The 26,887-nt window shown below is 40.3% G+C and overlaps 2 protein-coding genes across 4 annotated transcripts; one reads left to right on the forward strand and one right to left on the reverse strand.

Annotated features, from left to right (window-relative positions):
• Positions 1-2,964: 2,964 nt before the first annotated feature.
• Positions 2,965-13,076, reverse strand: LOC119788978 (protein shisa-2). Its single transcript, XM_038293700.1, has 2 exons — positions 12,169-13,076; positions 2,965-5,181 (listed from the first exon to the last, which is right to left on the reverse strand). Exons 1-2 carry the CDS (start codon positions 12,470-12,472, stop codon positions 4,616-4,618), a joined length of 870 nt encoding a protein of 289 aa, XP_038149628.1. The 5' UTR covers positions 12,473-13,076; the 3' UTR covers positions 2,965-4,615.
• A 3,709-nt stretch (positions 13,077-16,785) lies between these two features.
• On the forward strand, positions 16,786-26,393 carry spice1 (spindle and centriole associated protein 1). 3 transcript variants are annotated; one of them, XM_038293621.1, is made up of 17 exons: positions 16,786-17,133; positions 17,368-17,415; positions 17,536-17,676; positions 18,323-18,425; positions 18,510-18,628; positions 18,720-18,808; positions 21,040-21,176; positions 21,253-21,378; positions 21,473-21,747; positions 23,779-23,910; positions 24,007-24,142; positions 24,219-24,332; positions 24,412-24,818; positions 25,716-25,893; positions 25,965-26,004; positions 26,105-26,165; positions 26,247-26,393. In XM_038293621.1, the coding sequence occupies exons 1-17, from the start codon at positions 17,032-17,034 to the stop codon at positions 26,301-26,303; spliced, it is 2,265 nt and encodes a 754-aa protein (XP_038149549.1). In that variant the 5' UTR covers positions 16,786-17,031; the 3' UTR covers positions 26,304-26,393. The 3 variants fall into 3 exon arrangements, with proteins under 3 accessions (XP_038149549.1, XP_038149551.1, XP_038149550.1); XM_038293623.1 differs by having other exon boundaries at positions 18,579-18,628; XM_038293622.1 differs by lacking the exons at positions 25,965-26,004; positions 26,105-26,165.
• The last annotated feature ends 494 nt before the right edge of the window (positions 26,394-26,887 follow it).

A 26,887-nucleotide genomic window follows, 5' to 3' on the forward strand; every position in this document is an offset into this window, starting at 1 on the left:
TATGTTTTGTTTTATTTTTTTATTAAAATGTTCATCCCTGTGTATGAATTTCTATTTTTTTTCCTTCTCATGTATGTTTTTCTACTTGTTAGTGGAGGGAAACTGATAATACCCAAGGGAATATTTTACTTGAACTACTACTAATAGGCATCCAAAACGGTGAGGGGCTGGATTGAGGACGCTTGCATGAATCATGTGTTTCTCTGCTCTGTCTGAATGTCCATTGTCTGTGTGGTCTGTGTTGAGGACACTGCTTCAGGAATGCAAGGCTGAGGGGTTGGTATTGGGAGGGGGCTGTGGGGAAGGCCAGATATGTTCACCGAAGTCCTAATCATTAAATCTGATCAGTCCATTGCCTGAGTAAATGTCTGTGTGTTTTCACTGCTAGTGTAAAGGTTTCTGAGTTCAGCCGTAGCTCCATGGAAGCTTTAAAGAAGTTTGGTTTATGTTTTTTTCAGCTGAAATTATAAATAGACCATGAGGATTTGACATGAACTGCTTGCGGTATACAATTCATTTACTGCCAGACCCTTGCTAAAGATTTTGACACTTATATTTTTACCAAATTTAGACTGACAAAACCATTCATTTGACTAAATTAAACAAATTTTCATAAACTACGTTTATTCAGTTGGTTTAGCAAGATCGACAGCTGCTAAAGTTATCCATAAACTCCAACAATTGCCCTAAAATGAGGAGAATCTTTCAACTATCCCTGCATTTTAAAAAAAACTGATGTTTTTTTAATAAGGGGGGAAATGAAAGATGTGTGGCAGTTCTGCTCAGAGGAATGAAGTTTGATTTGTTTTTGTTCATTATTTTAAATTATTTAAAGCATGGTGATGGCAATATCATGCTGTGGGGAGGTTCTTTCTTCATTGTGCAGGGAGATTTCTTTCTTTGTGGCGATTTCAGTTTGTTCCTGGAGGTCCAGCTGTTGGCTCAGGTTCATATAGGTATGGTAGAATATTTGTTGCTTCAATAACATCTTCCAGCATTTTATTGCATTCAGAAAGGGCTGTTTCTTCTCCCACAGCAACAAACAGCTGGAAAGTAACAGTTTTGATCTTTCTTCAACTTCGTTTTGAAACTGGCCGAGGCTCAATAGACCCTCAGGCAGCCCCACCCACCAACATCGTCCTTTCAGCAGCTATCAACACAAGTTCTGTTGTTTGTTCTCTTGTTTTTGAGTTTCAATGAATGAAATTGCAGATATATTTATATTTGCAGATTTGATTTCACAGGACCGTTTGAAGCTTGGGTTGGAGGTTCAGCATCCAGGAAGAGGACGACCCTCTACATATGGCTACAATTCAATTTGAACCCAGGTTCCCAGTGTTAAAGTCAGAGTTAAACCGCTGCAGCCCAGAGGGACGTCAATGGTTTAGATGAAAGCATATTTCTGTTAGAAAGACCTAGTCAAATCTCATCGAGTCTGTGGTAACATTGACTTTTACAGATCCTCAACTTCCATCTGCCTGAGCTTGAGCTATTTCACTAAGAATGGGTAAAAACTTCCGTTTGTAGATGTGCTAAGTTGGTACAGAAAGTTAAAAGGTTATTTTGGGAGAAAAATAATTTTTTTACCAGAGGTATTAAGTGCATATGCAGGCTACAGTTTAAAAACAATGCCTTGTTTTGGGTTTACATCAGTTATTCATTGCTCTGTGTTGATCTATTACTAAATCCTAGTAAATGAGGTAACTTTGATATTAAAATTAAATGTCTGAAACTTTAATTGGTATTAATATGTTTCTTAAAAACGATCTAGGATATAATGAATTTAGTTTCCCTGTGGTGGAACTTTGAGGTTACACTTGGGCCTATTTCTCTTTATGAAAGGTCAGTAGGCGAGAATATACTGTAGGATCTATGTTGAATCAGTCCACATAAATACTTCATATCAAGGACTTTAGAAAAATCTCTTAAAAGGTTCTGTTACTAAACTTAAACATTATACTCCACCTTCATCGCAACTGGTTTTTCTTCATCACAAAGCTTCTCTTAAGGAATTAAACTGGAAAAGAGGGCTTTGTTCAGATGATGCTAAACAAATCGTGTAGGTGGGTTTATTACGGAACACCAGGATGGATTAAAAACCACCTTTTGTTAAAGTGCAGTGGAGAATCTGTGATGCTATGGGCCTGCTTCAAAATGCTCATGGAACCTTGAAATATCTAAACATTTAAAATAAATCTTTCCGGATTTGTTGCCAGAACACAAAACATGTCTTCACTTGGTCTCACAGTGGAATAACTGATAAGGACAAATAGCCAAATTGCAGAAATCTTTTCTCCAGAACCATAATTAACCTTCATCCATTACTCTTTCAGCTATCGGATCGTAGTCCAATAGAAACTTGTGAGGTGAGCTGAAGAAAATGAAGCATAAATAAGGATCCAGGATTCTGGACAACCTAGAGAACTTAGCCGACCTTCTGAAATGTTGCCCAGTTAATCTTATATTGGCAAAAGAAGCTTCTACACAGTATTAATCTCGGGTGCCAATAAATGTGGCCAAAATCAAACTTCTCCCACGCTCTGTCATTAGGCTCTGGAGAGTCCTCGCTGACAGATCATTAGGAGATCACCCTCCTCAGCTGGAGATCCTGTTCTCTCCTGCCTTCTTGTAGGCGGCTCAGCCAAAACCAACCACAGCTGCTGCGATGTGGAGAATCCATCTTTGGAAGAAAGAAATCCATTTACTTCTTTTGGTTTCCCTCCGGTGGCTCGTTCCGCCTGTTTTCTCTCATTCCTGGAACCCAAACCTTTAAACTTCCACGGTAGTTTCTTCATGCTTGGAGCAATCAGATTAGTATTCTCTGCTATGGGAAGCAGACTAGTCTGTGAATGTGTGTAACATACTTCTTTGTTTGATTGATTGTAACGTTTGGCAACCTGATAACGCTAAATCTTGTATTTCCCCTGTAGCTTAGCATCACTCTGATCAGACAACATTCTTGCATGTTTTAAAAGGTTTATTTTTACTCCATTCATATAAAAAAAGCATCACCTCTCTTTGCTTTATATATTATTTCAAAGAGAATCAGGACCACTGTTTGTCTCACACAAGCTGCCTACTCAACCTTAGGGTGAGCTTGGATTAGTGATGCGGCCCACAAACATGTTGCCCTCTGTGCAGCTGCACGTTCCCACTGAAATGTATGTTGCTCTGCTCCACACGCACACACAGAATGGCTGCAAATTAAGCACGTTTTGCATATTTTTCCTAACTCACAGCCAATAAGTGCCACTTCCGTGCCTTTTTCAAGTGGAAAGCTGTGGCTTAAACCTGGCCTGGAGCTACTCCTACGCTAGTTCACTGAACCGTGCAGTGTTTGTCACAACCACATACACCTATATATCACCGTTGCCAATCAAAATTTGAAAATTAGATTCTGAGGCAAAATAAAATGCATGGCAGTCCTTCAGAAACACTGTAAACTAGTCTCCCTTTTCTCCCCACTGGCTGCAAAAGCTTTAAAGCAATAGAATCCCTGCTCAGTTAAGGCAGAATAAATTTATTTTGATCCAGAGCTCATGCACCCACCTTTCTAATGCCTCCCTGGGCAGTCGCCCATGTGACCCATATCAAAGGTTCCCACTGCCTCTCACAGGAACAAATGTGGTTTAGACTTTCAGATTCCTTTCTCTGTATTTGCACTCAGTAACACTTACAGGTACATTAACCAGCGGCCTTGTGTGAATTTGGCCATATTTGTGGGGGGGTATGTGAGTGTGTTTCCGCTCGGGGCTGTTTTTTTCTTTTTTCTCTCTCTGGGTGGTGTTTGAAAGAGATGGAGTGTGGATGTATAGTAGGGTGGAGCGTCACAGTCTGCGTCCCGTGTTCACTTCATTAGATTTTAAAAGGTCTGCTGGGAGATTGCAAGAGCCTTACACATCACACCACCTGCATTTCCCATTACACCCAGTTCACTCACAGTTACTCATATGAGACCACATCCGTCCTCGCTTTGGGGGCTCAGGCTGAACTTCTATCCACATGCTTTCTCTCCTCGCGATTTCAACACAAACAAACCATACCATGCCGCATAAACCCACTCGCATTTATTCACAGCCACAGATGTGCGCGGTGCCAAAACAAAGCATGTGGTCCTGTTCTTTTTTTTTTGGTTGTTTTTGCTCTAAGATTCATTTTTCATACAATAAATCAAACAGTCATCACTCATTCCTGCACATACAAGCCAAGAAAATCTCTATTCACACTTAGTATACAAGTGCGTGCACACAGAAAAACATGCAGTGTTAATTGGAGCTGCATGTTGGACTGCATTGAACTGTGCATTGTTATCCACCTGGCCTGTGGTAAATAAACCCTTAAACATTCAGTTTGCAGAGAAGTTCTTATGGATCCATTAACCCTCCAGTCATGGGTTGAGCTTAGCTCAATTAAACTTAGCCAACAAATCATATGGAACACCACACACCAAACAATAGCAGGGCAGGGTCCAGACTAGCAACAGCTTTAAAAGTCCTTCATGTGAGTCGGACTCATTATTCTTTTTTCCTTTCCTTTCTCCATTTTGGATGGGAGCCCAAACGTCCCTGCTCCAACAAAGTGCGGAGTGGTCTGCAGGTTTGACACCCTTCCGTCATCACACTGTCACTGGAGGGGATTTATTGTCACTGGTTGCACTGGATCCGGCTGTTGGAGGAGGGCATGGCGACTGGAGGTGTCTGTATCCCCCCTGGCTGTGGTCTAAAAAGGCTGCCGTAGGGGCCACAGGGTGGGCGTAGCCGATGTACTGTGGGTGCATGAACTGTGACTGGTGGGACATGATCTGGGTGGCCTGCTGGCAGTTAAGAACCGAGAAGTTAGTGGGCATGTTCACAAAGACGCTGGCGTCAGGGGGCAGACAGCAGGAGGCCTGAGCCCGCATCAGGGGAGCGGGACCAGTGCGGGTCCCAGCGGGCGGAGCCGAAGAGCTGGACGAGGTGGCCGTGCTGGACTGCAGAGATGATGAACCCCTGGAGCTGTTGGCCATCATTGGGATCGTTTCCAGGAGGCGTCCGCCGCTGGTCCCGCCTCCTGAGGCACCAGCTGAGGAGAGCTCCTGCTTGGGTCTGAGGCAGCGGCAGCAGCACACGGCGACCACAGAACCCACCAGGATGAAGGCCACAAACACAGATCCAACGATCAGGAAGGGCACGTAGATGGGCACTGGAAGAAGACAACACAGGATTATTAAATAACTCAGTTAAAGCCTTATCAGCTGCAAAATACTGACTTAAAATTAAAAACATTCACAAGAGCTATATCCTACTGCCAATTTTTTCCATGTTTTGTGATGTTATAGCCACAAACTTCAGGGTATTTCATGTGATAGACCAACACAAAGAGAAAAAATTATGAAGTAAAAAAAAAGTAAGGCAGGATTTTTTAACAATGGTTTTATAAATAAATATAAGAAAAACATATAAAGTATTCAGTCCCCCTAGGTCAAAACGCAGTATGATCTTTATCTTCTTTTGCCCTGGTCTGCAAATCAGTTCGATCTTGTTTCAAACTAAAATCAGAGAACACAAACTTCCTTGAGTCATAAATAAGCCATTCTAACTAGTTAATAAATTAAAATCAAAATCACTGACCCTCTTTCCATCTCATACTCTCTGCTGCCGCTATTACATATATTCTATTTGCCAAATACTTAACTTCTTGCTGATGAAAAGCAATGCCACAGCATGACTACACCACCACCATGTTTGACTATGGCAGCCGTCCCCATATTGTGAGGCACACCCCCGGGGGTAGTTCAGTGTAACTACAGGGGGGGAAAGGTAGAACTGAAAGAGTTAATGACCCATTTTTGGAAGGTATTTATACAAAAATGAAATATACACCACAAAGTTAGGTTACACATTAAAATAAATGTTTTAAATTAAAAGAATGTCACTATAAATGCAGCAATTTTGTGGGGGGTCAAAAAAACATTCCAGTGATTATAAGTGATTAATAACCCCACCTATAACTGCTATCTTCTATGTATTTTGTAGGGATTTTATCGAGTTCTTTTTGGGATACAAAAAGAAAATGATGCATTCTCTTCTGTGCCAGGATGCCTCCTGGACGTTTCCCTGGTGAGGTGTCCCACCGAGAGGAGGCCCAGGGGGAGACCCAGGACATGCTGGAGGGACTATGTTTCTCGGCTGGCCTGGGAGCGCCTTGGGATTTCCCCGGAGGAGCTGGCCGAAGTGGCTGGGGAGAGGGACGTATAAGCGGAAGTGGATGGATGGATGGATGGATGGATGGATGGATGGATGGATGGATGGATGGATGGCTTTCTCTTCTGTATTGTATTTGACTAAATAATCTGATGAGTTCAGCTATGCTGAATAATTCACACAGCCTAATGCTGCCACTACCATGTGTCACCATGGGATCAGTAGTGTTAGCTTTCCTTCACACAAAGCATTTTAAAATTAGATCAGAGATTTCAGTTTTTGCCTCAATGGACCAGAAAACTTTGATCCATATTTTTTGCTGTGTCTGCTCTATGACTTTCATTTTTTCCCCCAGTCTTCCATAAAGATCACAATGTTTTTTGTGCTGATCCTCCAGACATACCATAAACCTCATTTAATTCTCTGCTTGTGGTGCCTAATAGTTTAGATGCATTGTTTACATGGCGGTCTTCTTTCTGTTTATGGATGTACAAGTACTAAATGAAAAGAAGAATGAATTTTGGAATATCTTATAACCTTTGACAGCAAAAACACAAAACAAGTCGGGTTATTGGAGGGATTTAATGTGACAAAATATAAAAAGGTTTATGACTTTGCAATGTTCTGAACAAGGCAAGTGTTTGTAGTAGATTCAAAGAATGAGAGGTATTGGGGTCCCCAGGGGGTCTGAGGCTCTCATTAGCAGTTATTAACTTTGTTTTGATCCGTTTTAATCCTCCACACCCTGCTGTGTCCTCAGACTCCTTCACCCCACAGACCTCTCTGCATATGTGTGTGTGTTGGACTGCATGGCGTTCCTAAACCCAGCTGCCAGTGGATATTTGTGACCCTTCTTTTTCCTACGCTATTTATGACTAGGCTTATGAAAATAAGTTACTGTAGCTGAACTGCAGCACTTGGCATCAGTTTAAAGAAAAGCTTTAAAGTGAACTGATTTAATGTTGCAAAGAAAAGTTATTCCACCCTGTAAATCAGAAGAATAAACCGGTTCCTTCTTGCTGACCTTACTGAGGTTTTTTTTTCTTTTAGTAACAACAGCAGATCATGCTCAAACAGCTTTCACAGCACCAACAATCAGAGTCTGTTGTTAAACATGTAAAGTCAGGGCATTTTTACATGTAAAAAAACTCCCTTTTAGAGTGTTAATGTGTTAGGAGAGCATGGAGCCGCTCCAGGAACAACTTTGGAACTCGATCGACAAGAACGCTCCAGGTTTTTGCCAAATGGGAAAAGTGCAGAGAGAGTGAATTTCGCCCAGACGGCATGTAGCATGATGTCACTCATGAGCTGTTTCCTGCAGCCATTCATTCCCACCAAACACAATAATGTCCATGTGACATTTAAAAGTGATTAATTTAGCCTTATTGTTCCCACAGGGTGTAGCTGAGTGCTGTTAGGAGGTGTAACTGTAGGCCGGAGAGAAAAAGGTGGCAGCCTGCTCTGGTTTCCTTTTGTCTCTGTGCTCTTTTGAAATGCAATCTTATGACTTTTTCAGAATGCTCATCAAAAGTCGTGAGGTATTATAGGGATTACAGCATGAGACGTTTGTAAAGGGGGAGGCAGGAGAGCATGGACCTGAAGCAAAGCAGGACCTTGACCCATTTCTGCTTGGTGGTGTCAGAGCTCCAAAGATTTAACAGAAGCCTTGCAGCAGATCTCTTGGAGTCTTTCTGTCTTTCTTTGATACAGCTTCAATTACAACATCTCTGCCTAAAAAAAACTTTTTTTCTGACTTCACCTCTTCTCTCACTGGGGAGACTTATTTTTTCAAAACCACACAGTAAATCAGAGGGAAAGAAATCCAGCTTCAAGTTTTACCTGCTCAATCACAAAGGAAATACAGTCTGTTCCTTTAGCTGAAAATGCCCTGCAGAAGTGTTGTTTTTTTAATACCTTGAACTTCATTCATCTTTTTTTCACAATACAATCAAAAACCTTAAAAGGTTTTGTTGGGATTTTAATATTTATAAGGAGTGTAAATGGCATAGTTTGGACATAAATTTGGAGAGTTAAAGCAACATCATGTAGACTAGAAACAGAGCAAAAGATCAGATCTGATGATGATTATTTTGACATAGGTTTATCTCTAATCTTCATGCAGAATGCTGTGAGGCAAAAAACTAAAACTAAGGTTACACTTTTCAGATCTTTGTTTATTCCATTTGATACTTTTACACAGCTTTACTTTGGTCGTTCATATAAAATTCCCATAAAAATGCATTAAAACTTTTAGTTGAAGGTGACAAGAGGTACATTTAATCAACACCTTTTTAAGTCACCATGTAGCAACTATGAACTTTATGCTATGAAACTGAAGATTGGCAGTTCTAGACCCGATTTTTCAGGGGGGCAGTGTTAAGCCAGTGTTTTTTTCATGGGAGCACATAAAAAAAACTAAAAAACAGGGAAATCATGCATTATTTAATATAGTCAGTGTCCTTGATCTTGTCATGATCTCAAAACTGATGCCTGGTCTGATTACGCATTTCAAACACCTGCTTAACTCCATCCAGTTCACATTTCCCACTCATCTCATCCAGCTGCAGTAGACTCTATTTAACCAGCCTTCAAACCAGTCATCAGTGCCAGATTATTTTGAGCTGTTAGTGAGATTCTATCTCACTGGATCTCTGACCTCTTGGCATTGGCATCCAGTTGACCGGACACATCCCCTACCTATGGATTCGGACTGAACTTTAAGACCAGAGGTTACTGCCTTAGACGCTGACGCCGCTCACCCCAATTCTGTTTTCAAGAAACGTTCTGAGAAATCTGTTTGTCCGCCTCGAATACTGGATCCTTCAGTTCTGAGCCTGGCAGGTCTAAAACAGGGGCTGCAAAACATTTAAGCCTGTTACCCCAGAAATAAACATTGAAATAGTCTAGAGTGCCTCCAAAATTCAAATAAAATGTCACCCTGTGCAATAATCCTGTATAATAATCCTACTATTAAGAAAAAAAGCTGTCATATGTGTACGCACTGTATATACTGTATATATCCCATCCACCTTTTTCTTCCTATGCCACATTGGTCTCCTTTGACTATTTGAGCTGATGTAACGAGTACATTTCTCCACTCTGAGATCAATAAAGTCCATCAATCAATTCATCAATCAACCCTACTCTATATTAATACATACATATAAAATATTGCAATTATATTTTGTTTTGAATATATTTATTTTTTAAATAACATTCAATTATTCATTGATCATTTTAAAGTGTTTTCAATTACTTAATAAGACATTTAATTATTTAATTTGGTATATTTGAATCTTGTATTAGAGACAGCTATTTCAATAAATGCTAGATGTACTGATGTTATGGTGCATTTTGTTATTTTATGGGACACTCATGTATCTCATGATGTCTCTTTCGCCTATATATATATATCACAGTGATTGTGAAAACTATCTTGTGACCGTCCAATTGGTGTCTATCATCCACTGAGTCCCAGGCCCCCACTATGGAGACCCCTGATCTAGAAGGTGAAAACTGTGATATTATGTCAACATGGCTGAAGCGTAGGGATTCACACCTTATTTCTAAAGTGAACAGTAACATTGAGAGACTAAAGTGGTGTAAAGGACCAGCCAATTCCAATCCATTCTGTCACCTCATGTCATAAGAAATGGATTTAGCATTATGTTTTTATACGGGGGCCATAAGAGGCCAGAACTAGTTCTACAGGGGCACTGGCACCTGTTGGCCCCTGTGTAGAACCGCCCATGTGAAGGATCATAATGCACATCTGGGAGGCTGGACTGATGGGGTGGAAAAAGAGGAAAACTTTTATGTGAAAGTAGATGAACATTTATTAGTGTGTAGATTAAATATATTTGGATTTGATGTCTTTTAATGAGCAGGGATATTTTTGTGTGCGCAGGGCGGTCAAAGCTCCCCTATTGTTTCTTGTCACTCGTCCACACCTGTTGCTGCAGCTGAGCTGTGGCGGCCACGCTGCAGTTAGCGGCAACCCCCCCTCACTTTAAGCTCTTGTTTGGGGCAGAGTCTGTCTGAGGCCGGCCAGCCAGCCTCCCTCTGTCTCCTCGGGGCCCGTCCCACGGGGATTCTCTTGTTCCTAAATACCACATGTTCCCTCATGTTGAGCACATTAATAATTTCCTGCCACTGTATCATTCTAGAATGATGAATAGACTATAATTAATTGAAAAATGAGCAAGATGTGCAAATTGAACAAGGTTTTCCTGTTTAAATAAAAAAAAACATGCTCTTTGTACTTGGTGGGGGGAAAAAATGACCATGTTGAGGTAATTTTGGCAGGAAGCCATAGAATGGAATGTATATTCCTCTTCCTGTAGTGATAAGGTATGATAGCTGCAAATGACAGGTTACACTGGAAGACCAGGGAACAAAAACAAGCAATAAGCCTCTCCTGACTAATATTTGCTTTCTTCTTGATGCCTTAAAAAAAAATAAAAGGGAAGTTCAAAGACTTTATGGAAGATTAACTCAAGGGAATGTCGGCAAGGACGACTGATTTTGTTTTGTCAACAAATCAGCAACATAAGCTGAAAAATACAGGTTTAGCTGTTGTTTTTGGTGATTATGCCTCTCTGAATGTGGGGAGAAACTCCTAACACCCACAGAGGCTGCAGTGGGAGGGAGGTCGGTTGTTAAAAAGGAGAATCACATAATTTATTTATTTTTCCCCTTGTTTTATGAACAGTCCTGTCAGCACCTTGGACCGGCCACTCTCCAAGATCTGGTCAAGTCCAAATTTGATCCCCGTGGGGATGGCGTGATTGAGCCTGGATCAACTCTGCACTGTTACAGGACAAACACGGCTATTTATAAAGTCCAACGGCGTGGCACAATTTGCCATTTGTGAGGGCTGTTAACTGGTTTTTCGAAGAGTCTGCTGTCTCCTGTGCAGCTGTCGCAACAGATGAGTCCTTTTTAACACAGTAATGGCTGCTGTGGGCAATACTATGTTAATGGAGGGGAAAACCAGACCTTCACACGTTCCCAACTGGACCACCAAGCCCAAAAGTATCATGAGCAGAGGTTCATATGACAATGGCAAACCATCAAAATGAAAAAACAAAATGTTTCAATGGAGATCTAAAAGTATATCTTCTTTATGCAATTATTTAAATTATTCAATGTATGAAGTATTTATACTATAATTAATCTATTTTTCAAGCTGTCAGTACTTCTAGTAAGCTGGATAAGAACAAGTTTTTGTTCTTTTTCTATCTACATTTTTAGACAAGGCATCACTGCCAAATGGGTTACACTAAAGCACTTTTATTATCTAAGAACTCTGATTTTATTCTTCTTTTCAGAGAATCCCAGCTTAAGAAGTTCAAAGTCATCCTAAAGAAAATGAGAATCATTTGACATTACTTTTCCATTAAATAGATTTAGGCACCTAGGATGAGGTAATTTTGTTTTGGTTATTTACAAATCTGGTCAATGACTGTTTCTTTAAAAAATATTGTTGCTCTTCCTGCAGATGCGCCATGCTCATTGGAGAACAGTAATACATACAAATCAATAAGATCAATGCCAACTCTGCTTTCAGTAAGTTTTGTTTTACTGTTTAGCTTCACTTTAAGAGAGAGCAGCGCCCCTTGTGGTGTTTAAGGGACATGCACCATAGTTATAATTTATGATTTGGTGCGAATTTAAAGAGGTGTCTTTTTCCTAAGACTTATTTCTTGCAATCTTAGACCGGTCAGACTTTACCTACATTATGCTACACTTCATAAAAGTTTTTAATAATCCAATTAGAGATTGTTTTTAGTCTGTTTTAAATGATTTAACCAGCTTGAGATTGAAGCGAATGTGAAACATGCATATTCAGAGTGGTGGTCAACTAAATTGTTTTGTTGTTTTACAGACTATTTAGATTATTATTAAACCATGTTTTGTTTTTTTGATTCTATTTTCTGAGCATTAGGCAGTGCTTAACCAGGGGAACCATTTATTTCATCTTTACCTGCCCTGGAGTCCTTGTTCTCTTTGCTCTCCGTCCCTGGTACCTCAGTCAGCTTGTCGTTCTCGCAGCTGCCCTGATCCAGCCGTGCGTCCGTGCTGGCGCAGCAGTACCGCAGCTCGCACTTCCCGCAGCAGATGATCGCGTCAACCCCGTCGATCTTCTCCGGGCACTGGAACCCGTCCTTCCAGGCGCCCTGTGGGTCTCGCCACCCGTGACAGTATTCCCCGCTGGCCTTCACGTCTATGACGACCAGAAGCAGAGTCAAAACCACGGGGACCGACATCGGGATTCCTCCTTCCCGCATTCTCAGCCGCACGCTGGTGCGTTTGGATGCACGGAGGGTCACCTTTGAGGCTCCTTTGTCAAAGCTGTTGCAGCGGGTGGCGATGATTTGGGTCTATGTGGTAAAAAGACCTGAGAGGATGAAGGAGGAGAGATGTGGTGCGAACACAGGTTGTCATTTGTTGAGAAAATCCCGTGCGTAAAACAGATCCAACGTCTCCAAAAGTAGGCTCCAGTGTGTGCCTTATACAGTGAAGCTGTCTTAAAACGAAAGTTAAACTGATATTCCAGCTGTGGTAAATCCAATATATAAAAAAAGGATTTATGGATTTCTCTCTGTTGGCTGCAGTCCGGCTGTTCGCGTCTTCTCCCAGCTCTTCAGATGACTCTCCTAGGAATGCAGGGGAACCATCACATGGACGCACATTCGTTGGCGCACAGCTGCTGTCCAAGTCCCAGCCAGTCCAGTCCCCAAAGATACAATTTCCAACTTTTCTGTCCTGCTCTGCATTGTTTAAAGTCAAAAGTCAATCGGCCAAGTGCGCATCGGCGTCTGTTTCTCTGTGTGCTGCTGACTGACTGAGCTGCGCAGACTCTCCCACTGTGAGTCTGTGGGGCGTAAAAGAGGACAGATGCAAATGAAGCACCCCACTGTGTCTCTGCATGAGTATCATCAGGTAAAAAACTGTCAGACAGCTTCGTGTTGGACCTTCAAATACAGGTGCAGCAGAAAGTTTAGCAGAAGGAAAAAAGGCGATAGAAAAGGGCGCAAAAGTAAAAAAAAAAAAAAAAAAAAGTGAGAGAAAAGGCATTGATTTAGCAAGTTATGCAAGAAAAACCCTTAACCAAAAACTTAGTGGATGTGTTAACTTTCCAGTAAACAAACCTTTTCCTTGATTTTTTTTTTTTTTTTTTATAATCCATCCTTCTTAAGAATCTGAATTTGGGAGTTTAATAAACTGTAAAACAGCTAAATTAATATTTTCATCACATTCTTATTTATTTACATCTTGGTCTCTATCAGGATTTATTAGCTCTAACAGAAAATTATAAAAGGATAATCCGGAGGCAGTAAAACAAAAGCAGCTGCTATATATATATAAAAAAAAGGGGGGGGGGGGGGAATTTAAAATAATACATTGTGATAATCATGTCATTATGAGAGAGAAACTAAATTAATCCTTGGCCATACCAGTAGCAAGTATCACTGCATGTTCTTTGTGTGCAAGGGGATTTTATTTAGGGGTGTCAGAGTGAAAGAGGTTAAATGCACATACATTGGTTTTTGAGATTGTCTCTTAGAAAAAAAAAAAAACGCCTTCTACAAGTTTTTTAAACAAATTCAGGACAAACTTATGTGTCAAAAGTCCCAAACATCCATTTTTTGATGCCGATGCAAATATTTTTGGCAGTTTGGCTCTTTTCCTTGCAGATGATTCCTTTACTCTACAGGTGCTGGTCATAAAATTAGAATATCATGAAAAAGTAGATTGATTTCAGTAATTCCATTTAAAAAGTGAAACTTGTATATTATATTCATACATTACATACAAACTCATATATTTCAGATGTTTATTTTGTTTAATTTTGATGATTACAAATGACAACAAATGAAAATCTCAAATTCATCATATCAGAAAATTAGAATATTGTGAAAAGGTTCAAAATTGATGGCCCCTGGTGCCACACTCTAATCAGCTAATTAACTCAAACCACCTGCAAAAGCCTTTAAATGGTCTTTCAGTCTAGTTCTATAGGCTACACAATCATGGGGAAGACTGCTGACTTGACAGTTGTCCAAAAGACGACCATCGACACCTTGCACAAGGAGGGCAAGACACAAAAGGTCATCGCTAAAGAGGCTGGCTGTTCACAGAGCTCAGTGTCCAAGCACATTAATAGAGAGGCGAAGGGAAGGAAAAGATGTGGTCGAAAAAAGTGTACAAGCAAGAGAGATAATCGCACCCTGGAGAGGATTGTGAAACAAAACCCCTTCAAAAATGTGGGGGAGATTCACAAAGAGTGGACTGCAGCTGGAGTGAGTGCTTCAAGAACCACCACACACAGACGTATGAAAGACATGGGTTTCTGCTGTCGCATTCCTTGTGTCAAGCCACTCTTGAACCACAGACAGCGTCAGAAGCGTCTTGCCTGGGCTAAAGAGAAACAGGACTGGACTGCTGGTGAGTGGTCCAAAGTCATGTTCTCTGATGAAAGTAAATTTTGCATTTCCTTTGGAAATCAAGGTCCCAGAGTCTGGAGGAAAAGAAGAGAGGCACTTCATCCACGTTGCTTGAAGTCCAGTGTAAAGTTTCCACAGTCAGTGATGGTTTGGGGTGCCATGTCATCTGCTGGTGTTGGTCCATTGTGTTTTCTGAGGTCCAGGGTCAACGCAGCCACATACCAGGAAGTTTTAGAGCACTTCATGCTTCCTGCAGCTGACCAACTTTTTGGAGATGCAGATTTCATTTTCCAACAGGACTTGGCACCTGCACACAGTGCCAAAGCTACCAGTACCTGGTTGAAGGACCATGGTATCCCTGTTCTTAATTGGCCAGCAAACTCTCCTGACCTTAACCCCATAGAAAATCTATGGGGTATTGTGAAGAAGAAGATGCAATACACCAGACCCAACAATTCAGAAGAGCTAAAAGCCACTATTAGAGCAACCTGGGCTATCATAACACCTGAGCAGTGCCACAGACTGATCGACTCCATGCCACGCCGCATTGCTGCAGTAATACAGGCCAAAGGAGGCCCAACTAAATACTGAGTGCTGTACATGCTCATACTTTTCATGTTCATACTTTTCAGTTGGCCAACATTTCTATAAATCCTTTGTTTTTATTGGTCTTCAGTAATATTCTAATTTTCTGATATGATGAATTTGAGATTTTCATTTGTTGTCATTTGTAATCATCAAAATTAAACAAAATAAACATCTGAAATATATGAGTTTGTATGTAATGTATGAATATAATATACAAGTTTCACTTTTTAAATGGAATTACTGAAATCAATCTACTTTTTTATGATATTCTAATTTTATGACCAGCACCTGTACACGCATGCATTGGTATTCTATGCAACACAATTGCCATCTAGTGGTGTTGCGCTACATTGATACATTTTCATGTGCTCAGCGATAATAGATCAATGAAGACTCAGAAAATTTAAAAAAAAGAAAGTTTTGATCCATAGGCCTATACAAAAAAAAACAGAAATTTCCAACAAGAAATCTGAGCCCCTTGTTTACCTCTTCTCTCCCAATATCTTGGCATACTGTTATAAATGATAAATAGAAATATAATATAAAAATTGCTTGCTATAAATGGTGTAAATCTTTAGGCTCTTACAAAGACAATGCATTGCCATCCTCTTCCTTTATGTAAGAAATAAAAGCAGTCAATGTACGTGTTGCTGTTCATGTGTTTACTGTTCATTAGCTGATTTAAGACAATTTGTGAATAAATATACAAGTAAATGTATTTTAACTTACATTAACACTATATGAAATACAATTACTTGTATATTCATTCACAAATGGTCTTAAATCAATTATAGATGTTTTTGGGGGATTGTTTAGGTGTTTTTCCTTTCTACAAATGTCCATTATTCTGGCCTCTCCTTCTAACTTTTGTTGAATCTTTTAAATGCATTTACTCTAGTGCTTTTTAGGCATGTCTCTTGCTGCTTTCCCAATTTAGAGACAAAAATCTTTACCCAATTCCCAAAATAGCTGAGCCTCAGTAAGGTTGAATGGAGAGCATTTGTGAACATCAGAAGAGTCTGGTATGCAGATCAAAGGGTTCTGTTTTGTTCTTATTTATGGAATGCGTGTCTAATATTCATTTCTTTCAAAAAAAATAAATAAAAATAAGACAAAGAAGTTATTCTTCTTCTTCTCTGATTGTGTTCTTGTTTTTTTTTCTTCAGGTTATAAGAGACATATATGTTGGCTTGCATTTGTTAAATACTAATTTCAAATATGTTCAAATATGCAGGTGGATGACTATGTAAAAAGACAAATGCATGTCACATATTTAACATTTCCATATGTTATAAATGGGAAAATTATGTATAATTTTATTTTACTTCACATTACATTAACACAGTCTACTATGTATAAACTATACAGCTATATACTATATATTTTGATTTATGTGTGGGTAGTTCATCTTTTTATTCTCTTATAAGGTTCTGCTTGAGAATTCACCTTTAAAAAGGCTTATATGATTAAATCATTGTATGCATTCATCCGGGCCGCTCGGTGGCGCCAGTGATCCTTAAAGCTGGTTCCGTGAGCTACAGGACGAAGCAAAGGTTTCCGTAGCAACAGCACAGGAAGTGGCGCGCGACAATTTAAATCAGTCGCTAAGAAGTTACAGGTTTACTGTTCCTAGCTTTCTTTCTGATATTTATATCCGCATAAAGTCAATTTTTCAGACTTACATTAGCGTCAGACAGAAAAATTCAGTTTTGGTTTTCGGGGTTTGATAAGCAGTGACGCAGAAATTGCAACCAGAAGGGGGTTTGAATTAGTTTGTTTAACGCCTCTTAGCTAGCTTACTGAGTGGGTCGATGTCGTTGGTGAGGAAGGGTCCACAGCAGCAGCAGCAGCTAGCTAAAGGGAAAAGAGCTGTTCGCCCTAAGAAGACAGCAGCTCCCAGGAAAGACTGGGTGGTGAGTAGTTAGGGCTACACTTAATACAAATACTACAGATCAACTACATTTGATCACAGCCCACTTGTTTATGGTCTTAGACCAAGACCAAGATAATCTAAGGGTCTGATTATCGGCATAAAACATAATTTCTTCTTAGTTTTTTGAATGAATGGTAGCAAGATGAAACCTTTGTTGTGTTATTGTTGTAGAGCATTTTTTTTGTAAACCTAATTGTTGCCCGTATTGCTTCAGGGGACTGTTAACGACCTCTCTGTGCACAAGCTGACTCCTGCTGAGCTGGTAAAATATTTTGATTATAGCAGTATCTTTAAGCAACATAGTCTGAGAGAAACTTTTTTCTCACAGGATCTGACATTTGGTTTAACTGCAAAAGAGATTTTTTATTTTCCTCTGCTTCAGAGTCATCGACATGAGATGCACAGGTCTCATAACAAAGCTGCGGCTCAGTGGGAGCTCAGAGAGAAAGCTCTGTGGCGACGTTTCAGACATGCTGGCAGCCCTGCTCCCCTGGACCAGGCCAGCCTCAGCATCATCAGAGAGGTATGTGAGATGGATCATCTTTCAGATAAGGGAGAAAAAAAAGCTTTTTTTAGAGTCTTGATGTCTCGATCTGATACAAATATCAGATATCAGTCCAAAAATAACAATCGAATTTAATCGACTGGCGTCTAAAATCTCTGATATTTTCACACTGATAGAAAAACTCTTGTCTCTAAAGTTTCTATAACTCATTGGTCAATTTTAAATGGCTCAATTCTTTTCATACCTTGTGTTGTTGACTTTGTTCCCTGTTTTGGTAATATTATTTAATAAACCCTTTTCTAACATTCTACGGTATAAACTAAATAATAAAGGCTGGTATGATTCGCGCTGATATCGTATCCGATCAATATCTGTATCGGACAATTCTCAAAGCTGACATGTTGGTATTCTATCAGAAAGGAAAAAGTTGTATGTGGACGTTTCGCTTCCCATCCAGGAAGCTTTCTCAATTCAAAATTTAGAATTGAATTGAAATTTTGATTTTGAATTGAGAAAGCTTCCTGGACGGGAAGCAAACTGTCTTCAAACCTGGAAACAAATTCCAGTGGTTATTTTTTTCTTTTTTTTTTTGTGACTCTTTTTGAATGACTATGACCTGGATGACTGGGAATCTTCACCAGCAGCAGTAAATGTCCCTCTGCAGGTTTTCTCTGATCAGCTGCTGCTGCAGGACGTGCTGGACCGGTCTGACAGGGCCATAGCTGTGGTCAAGGACCTGTTTGGAGATGCTCCACGGAGGCAGACTGGTAAGTAAAAATTTGAAGTTTATTGCCTTATGTGGGATTTTCTCCTTTATGTGTGTAGTTATAGCTTGATGTGTACTTCTATAGGGCACCCCACTGTGACTGTAGCTCCAAACTGTGATTCTGACTCTGAACCGCCTGTTTTCCACAAACCAGATCCTCCAACCCAGCTGTCCCTACTTAGCCAATCCATGATGGACCAAACAGTATGTAATGATATTGGTTTATTTTCCTTTAGAGTAATCTGGGTTTTTGATATTTACTGACATATTTATGGGACAAAAATTATTGTTTCAGGCTCTGAATGAGGTAGACGTTTCAAGGGAGGACGACAGAGATGAGAATACTGATCCCTCATGCAACTCAGAGAGTCGTGTCATCAGAAGGTACTGATCCGAGAACAAGAGCCTAGTTTAGATTTGGATAAGATTCTGATCTGTATAATAAAGTGGGAATCAATTGATCTGAAAAAAAAAAGGTTTAAAGTAGGACTGGAAAAATAAGCAGATTAATCGATTATTAAAATAATCATCAAATAATTTAGAAATCGATTAATTAATTAATTGGAGTGTAGAGACTCTAAAACATGGCTTTAGCAGACAGAGCAACCCACTTAGAGCAGTAATTAAAAAATGTTTGGTTTCTGTTGATTTATGTTTTGCAGCAAACTTATCTTTCTTGGTCAGCTCCCTCCCAGTCTGTGGTTATGTTAAACTGGACCATGACACTGGTGCTCCAGCAGTTTTTATCAGACTTTAGTCTCGATGGTTTCCTGTTTTTCATAATCTCACTCACAGTTATCTTTCTTACTGAAGAAAGCATATAAGCAAACCTGATGTAGTTGGATTTTCCAGCTGAACAATGGGCCTCATGCAAGAACCGTTCGTACAAACAAATTTGTTCTTAAATCGTTCATTCAAGTGATTTAGGAGAAAGGTTGCATTCACCCTTCTTCTCCCAGGTACAAAACAATTTTATGGTGGCTCTGGCATGTTGGTATTCACTGGACGCTGCTTTAATTTGTTGTTATCTTTTCAAAAGAAAGAACAGTCAGAGATAAAGCTACTCTTGAAATAACACCTAGAAAAGAAAATGGATGGAAAGTTCAGCAACACAGTGAGACGTGCATTCAGTTCACTCCATGGCGGCTCTTTGCTTTGTTGTTATTCTAAATGTGGAATATTTGGGTATTGTTCTGTCTGATTTCATCAAATTAGAGTTTCACCTTTAACATTTTAATATATATATATTAAATATAAATATTATGCTTGAGAGAGGAAGGAAGAACAGACGGTCTGGAGATGTACAGTACAGGTGTGCATGTTTATATAATGGAGAATTTTGTCACGTTTGTTGATGGTGAACTTTATGTCATACGTTGTACCGATGGAGACCTCTTGTCTCCATCGGTACTTTTCATTAAGTATTTTTAAATCAGATGATTTTTCTTTTTATTCTTTTATTTTTACTTCTGTAATAGTGCAATCATGGCTCTTGTCATTTATTTCACACTGCTTGGCTTTTTACTGTACCTTTAATTCTGCTGCTCTGCTCTCAGTCAGCAGATTCTCCATCTTCCTCTTAATTGCAATTTCTTTGAATGAACACCTTCTGTCAAGCTTGGGAAGTCGTAGCCCTCCCACTTATACAGTAGTAGCTATTCCAAATTTCCCCATGAGTCCTTGGCTTGTCCCCTACAATTACTTTTTAAACATCAATCTTTGTACTAAAATATTCTTTCTGTCACGATTTGTGGACATTAAGATCTAAAGAGAGGCTTCATCTCCTGGTCAGATCCTTTAATTCAGTGAAAGCATGGAGTCAGAGCAAAAAACATACCGGAATGCAATGGGGGGTCACGCCAGTGGCTGGAAGTTGGAGGGAATTTCACTGGGACTTGGAGGGAAGTGGGCTGCCATTCGACTGGCGTCTGACTGGGACTGGAAAGGGCCATTTTCAATGGCTGCTGCTGTATGTAGCCTTATATGGCATTATTGGGGCAGTAATTAGGCAGATTTACATTTCTCAGGAGTGCACACTCACAGTGTTGGACTGCATCAGGTTTAAAAGGATCATTTACTGAAGTTAAGAACGTTTTTTGAATGGCCCATGGTAGGATTAAAAAGCAGGACATGTTTAGGACAACAATACGAAAATGTTTTTGCATGAGGCCCGGGGATCTCAAAGAAGCATCAGGACCAGTTTTGAAATGGATAAAACTTTATAATATCAAGTGTTTGGAGAAAGCAGCACATTCTAAACCCCAGATCTGTAGTTTAAAAAACAAACAACTAAAATGAGTTATCTGATCAGAGCTGTGGTCAAATGTCCAAAGTTACAAAAAGTTTGAACCTTTTCTGAAATTTATAAACAGAATGTGTGTCGACTTATTTATGACACTGTTCTGATTGGACAAAATCGGAAATAAATTACAAATTGTGCATCCAATTCTAATTTTTCTGATTCTTAGTCGCTTTTTTTCTTATATAATAATTCCCCCAGTGAAGAATAATAATAATTTTAATACATTTAATGAGGTTTTTATCAAAGATTACTGTATGTAAACGCCTGGTTTGAAGCTATGCATTGATGTTGATCCTTGTGTTTGTGTTTGCAGGGCATATGTCAGGAAAATGAAATCTCAAGGTAGAGTGACAAAGAAACACAAAGGTCATCACCTCAGATCTCATCCAGGAGATAAAGAAAATGTCCCTGTGACCCCCGTGAGCTCAGGCAGGGCACCCAGCCTAACTGGTAATCTTCATGTTGAATTCATGATGTGAGGTGATGTAAGTCAGCATACAGACTCATACAGCCCTTTTTATTTCAGCTCTTAACGCCACTGCAGCGGTTCAACGACATCTGTCCAAGCAGCCTCCGTCACACCAGGACAAGCAAGAGGCTGCTGTCCTAGTTTCCCAGGTCCTGAATCCTGAACTTCCTCTAAATCAGTCAGGTAATTTCCATAAAACACAGCTTTATTTCTCAATTTTTATTAAATTAATAATTTAACAATTAAAGACTGTTTTATAATTTTTTTTTATTTTTAGAAAGAATCAGCAAACGCACAGAAAAGACCAGGAAGTGTGTTTCTGGGACATTGGAGCTGGACGGCTCTTCAGTTGCGTCTCTTAGTGGAGATCGGTCCACTCTAGGCCTCCTGCAGGAAATGTTGGGTCAAGTCAAGGCAGACTTGGACTCTCTGAGTCCTGACACAGCACCAGAATCAGCAGGGGGCCTGGAACCCCACAGAAGACGAGGTCTAACAGGATTCTCTGTTGCTTTGGTCTCCACACTGGGACGCTTAGTCCACCTCCTCAGAGAGGTAAATAAGAACACCTGGGAAGGCTTTATTACAGTTTGAATACAGAGTAGTTTGCTCTTTTCTTCTATGTCACCATTTTTGTAAAACTCTTCTGCTGTTTTTTTCTATTCTGAATTTATTTACAGACTTAGATTTATTTTGTATACACAACTGTATACAAAAAGAAATTTCGTTTAAAACGGCTCTAGACTATTTCATTTTTTAGAGTGCAGCCTTGAAAAACGGTAATAAAAACATTTAAAAAATAGTCATATAAACATGACTGTATATTTACAGTTCTAACATAAATTTTTTTACAGAAGCTTATATTGCCGGATATACACTATATTGCCAAAAGTATTTGCTCACCCATCCAAATTATTGGAATCAGGTGTTCCAATCACTTCCATGGCCACAGGTGTATAAATTCAAGCACCTAGGCATGCAGACTGTTTTTACAAACATTTGTGAAAGAATGGGTCGCTCTCAGGAGCTCAGTGAATTCCAGCGTGGAACTGTGATAGGATGCCACCTGTGCAACAAATCCAGTCGTGAAATTTCCTCGCTCCTAAATATTCCACAGTCAACTGTCAGCTGTATTAAAAGAAAATGGAAGTGTTTGGGAACGACAGCAACTCAGCCACGAAGTGGTAGGCCACGTAAACTGACGGAGCGGGGTCAGCGGATGCTGACGCGCATAGTGCGAAGAGGTCGCCAACTTTCTGCAGAGTCAATCACTACAGACCTCCAAACTTCATGTGGCCTTCAGATTAGCTCAAGAACAGTGCGCAGAGAGCTTCATGGAATGGGTTTCCATGGGCGAGCAGCTGCATCCAAGCCATACATCACCAAGTGCAATGCAAAGCGTCGGATGCGGTGGTGTAAAGCACGCCGCCACTGGACTCTAGAGCAGTGGAGACGCGTTCTCTGGAGTGACGAATCGCGCTTCTCCATCTGGCAATCTGATGGACGGGTCTGGGTTTGGCGGTTGCCAGGAGAATGGTACTTGTCTGACTGCATTGTGCCAAGTGTAAAGTTTGGTGGAGGGGGGATTATGGTGTGGGGTTGTTTTTCAGGAGCTGGGCTTGGCCCCTTAGTTCCAGTGAAAGGAACTCTGAATGCTTCAGCATACCAAGACATTTTGGACAATTCCATGCTCCCAACTTTGTGGGAACAGTTTGGAGCTGGCCCCTTCCTCTTCCAACATGACTGTGCACCAGTGCACAAAGCAAGGTCCATAAAGACATGGATGACAGAGTCTGGTGTGGATGAACTTGACTGGCCTGCACAGAGTCCTGACCTCAACCCGATAGAACACCTTTGGGATGAATTAGAGCGGAGACTGAGAGCCAGGCCTTCTCGTCCAACATCAGTGTGCGACCTCACAAATGCGCTTCTGGAAGAATGGTCAAAAATTCCCATAAACACACTCCTAAACCTTGTGGACAGCCTTCCCAGAAGAGTTGAAGCTGTTCTAGCTGCAAAGGGTGGACCGACGTCATATTGAACCCTATGGATTAGGAACGGGATGTCACTTAAGCTCATATGTGAGTCAAGGCAGGTGAGCAAATACTTTTAGCAATATAGTGTATATTCGTCCTCCGTTGATGAGAAAAACGCCATTGTAGTATCAGGGTGTGTAGTATTGCTTGGCTGTAACATCTGGTATTTCCGCTGCATAGCTCTAAACCTCTGGTTGCAAATGATACATCTGACCACCATCACTGATGTAGGTCTAAGTGACCGAGATCTAATTGGTGCAGATACCATTATGACAGGAAAACATAAAAATGATGCCCAAAAATACGCATTTATCACATATGATGCCTCATGCTGATGTTCTATAAATGACCTCACTTTTTTAAAATGGTGTTGCCTGGATTTATGAATTAGTTCTACATTTGTTTCTACCTGTGTGCAGATTTTGCAGACTTGTTATATTACTTGAAATGATAAGTTAATTTCTCTTGTTTGATTTGTTACAACAGTGAAAGTTAAAGTCGTTTCTTAGTTTGATCTGTGGAAGGATTTATTCTCTCCTTTTTGTGTAAGAGAGAAGCAGAAGCTGAGAAAGACGCCAATGAAAGAAGAGGATTGTTGGATGAGCTGAAGGAGCAGCGAGGGCTTATCGACGCTCTAACAGCTGAAACCATGACCCTGAGAGAAGAAGCTGCCGCCTCACAGGTGACGCTGAGAGCCATCGTGTGCAGATAGCTTTCAGACAACCTGATATTCCTTCATGATTGACCTTTGATCCTTGTCTGCTGTTTAACCGATCAGGCGGCATTACAGCAGCGTACCGCCGACTTGGAGCAGAAGCTGGATTCAGTGGTTCTCCTGATGGGAGGACTGGGACTACTTGGAGATCAGATGATTCCAGTCAAGGACTCGGAGGAAAGCCTGTCCCAGTCTAATGGTATGAATGTGATGTCACTCTGTGTCTGTTTGCTGTGTGTGTATTAGAATGGATGTTTAATGAATTGCTGAAACAGCGTTTCAGTCGCCTCCTGGTGTTGAAAGGCCTCCAGAGAAAACCCAAACTAGCGTCTCTCCTGCGGTCCTCCTTTCCCCACCCCGACAAAGCGATAACTGGCAACATAGTCCTGGTAAAGTTTCCAGGATCATTAGTTAATTTATCTGTAAAATTTCAGTGAAAAATTAGTAATCTGTTCTCTTCTTTTCCAGGAAATCCTGGGTTACCTGTGCAGCGATACCTTCCCCCCTCAGATATCCAGCGTTCCTATGAAGATGTCCAGTCTCATCTCTCTACCTCAACTCTCCCCTCTGCCTCCTCATCGTCACTCCTCTCTTACCAACCCCACTTCCTGCCCTCTGCAGAAGCCATGCTGGCTGAGATCGCTGAGCTGAAAAGACAGAACGACCTGATCAAGGCTCAGCTCAGCCAGGCGAAGATCCTAGGGTCAGGGGTCACAGGGCTGCCCAGCAGCAGCAGCGAGCAGAGTAAGTCTAGCCCAGTTAGCATTGGCAGAGTGACGCCGCAGAGTGCAGCAGAGAGCAGAAGGCCCCGGTCCGGCAGCTCAAGCAGAGGCCAGCATCCTCCATCTCCAGAAGAGAGGTCATCAACATCTCAGGTGAGAAGCTGTTTAACCCGTAACCTTCTAATAGATAAACTTCTAAAATATTTGACATTTATTACGCTAATGTAAAAGCCCATAAAGACATTCCACTATTTCTGCATTTGCTTTTTTAAAGTTTTAGATAAAAGACGGCATCAATAAATTAAAAAAATCATATAACATTAATATGACATCTAAATCTGAGCTTAATCATGATTATTATGTTATAATCAATATACCAACCTTTAAACCAAGAATCTGAATGTTGTAAATCCTAATGAGAAATAAAACTTTGGTGTTTTACTATGATGGTGAAATAATTATATATTGTTATTACAATGTAACGGGAGCGCCAATGAAAGCCAAGAATGGCATCTGGCATGTCACTTTTAAACAATGACAGTTAAAAATGGTTACAACAAAGTAATGTTCATGTATGTGGCTGCAAATGTGTGTATGTGTTGGAGATGACTGTAAACATTCATACCACCAAATCTTTTAGTTGTGTTTTCTTTGACCGAATGTTCTGAAAACGGCAGCATATCGTCAGTGTTACAGTATCCAGTGGATCACAAATCATCTGCTAAACATTAGCCTAGCCTCAGTCTGACTTAATGGGATGTACAATTCTGCTTCTTCTGCGTCTTTGGTTGCAAACAGCTTATTACCACTCACTATTGTACATATGTGTGCGGCCTAAGATCAATTAAAACATAATTTTCATATGTTTGAATTTGAAATTTAATAGAAAAAAATCTTCACATTAAAAAGCCATTGTCATTAGACAGAACACAGACACTTTATTTAGTCACATGCAGATTTTAAGTAAAGAAAAATTACAACAGCTTTTGTATTTCAACTTTAGGTTAAACAAGATAAATAAAAGCAGATGGTTTCTGTTTCCTCATTCAGGCAGGATCCTCCTCCTCTCTAAGCGTGGAGCAGCGCCTCCTGGAGCTCAACAGACAGAGCGCCGCAGCCAGGAGTCGACTGTTGGAGCTGATCGAGCAGCAGAAGCAGAGCTCTTTGGTCAGAGTCTCTCCATCTGCGTCCCCCATCCCTGCCTCGGCCTTCAGTCCAAACTCAGCAGGTATGGTGGGTAAATGAAGCAAGCTGCTGTCAGACACGGCGTATAAAACTAAAATAAATGTTAATCCTCAGGAACGAGCCCAGAGGAGACGGCGTTTCGCTCCCATCGGCGGTGAGTGCCAGAGCCGATTTACAGGATTATCAAAACCTATAGATCTGTGGGGCTCCTGATAACACACCTAGCATGCTAACGAGAAACATTTCTGTTGCAGATCTGCTGGTTCTATGTCTTCTAACAGTGCTGGTTTTGAAAGGCAGACTGGAGGAAATGAGGTGCACTCATTAACTCCAGATTATAATCTGCAAAAATAAAACTGCTAAATGTACTCATGGTTTTTACTGTCCCCTCATCAGATGGAGAAGCAAAGAGAACGAGAAGGATGGTTTTCCCTGTCTGCTCACACCAGATGACAGAAGTAAAAAGACTCTTCCAACTTGTTCAAACTGAATGTTTTTGTTTTTATTGTTATTAAACTTGTGAATTAAAGTTTTAATGATGCATTTTGTTTTCTAGCAGTCTGTATCTTGGTTCTTTGAAACCTTTTGGTGTCTATAAAGAGTTAGTCTTTGAGAAGAAAAGAAAAGCCTGACTTTGCTACTTCATTCATCTTAAGAATAAGTTCAATTTAATGACCATTTAGACAATTTTCAACTGAGTAGTTTGATAATCTATTGCATTATTTTAGTGTCCAATATTTACAAAACCTCCCTTTGTTTTGTCTGTAAAGTTGATAAATAATCCCAGTCAGATTAGATGGAAGGCGTCTATAAATATTATATATAAATATTCAGTTCTTTCTGATGGGGAATCTTTACCTCAATCTTAAATCTTGTGATTTATTTTGCTTTTTGGTTTGTATTTTAGAATAGAAATCGCCATTACTGTCACAAAGTTGGTAAATTCAGGTTTGCATAAGCAAAGCATACGGGAACAAACAAGACTCCAAAATGTGGAAAAAAGGTAAATAAAAAAATGTTTAAAAAAGAGTAGAGCA

The sequence above is a fragment of the Cyprinodon tularosa genome, unplaced genomic scaffold (assembly GCF_016077235.1).
Source record: "Cyprinodon tularosa strain WSP-4 unplaced genomic scaffold, ASM1607723v1 ctg33, whole genome shotgun sequence".
Classification (NCBI taxonomy): Eukaryota; Metazoa; Chordata; class Actinopteri; order Cyprinodontiformes; family Cyprinodontidae; genus Cyprinodon; species Cyprinodon tularosa.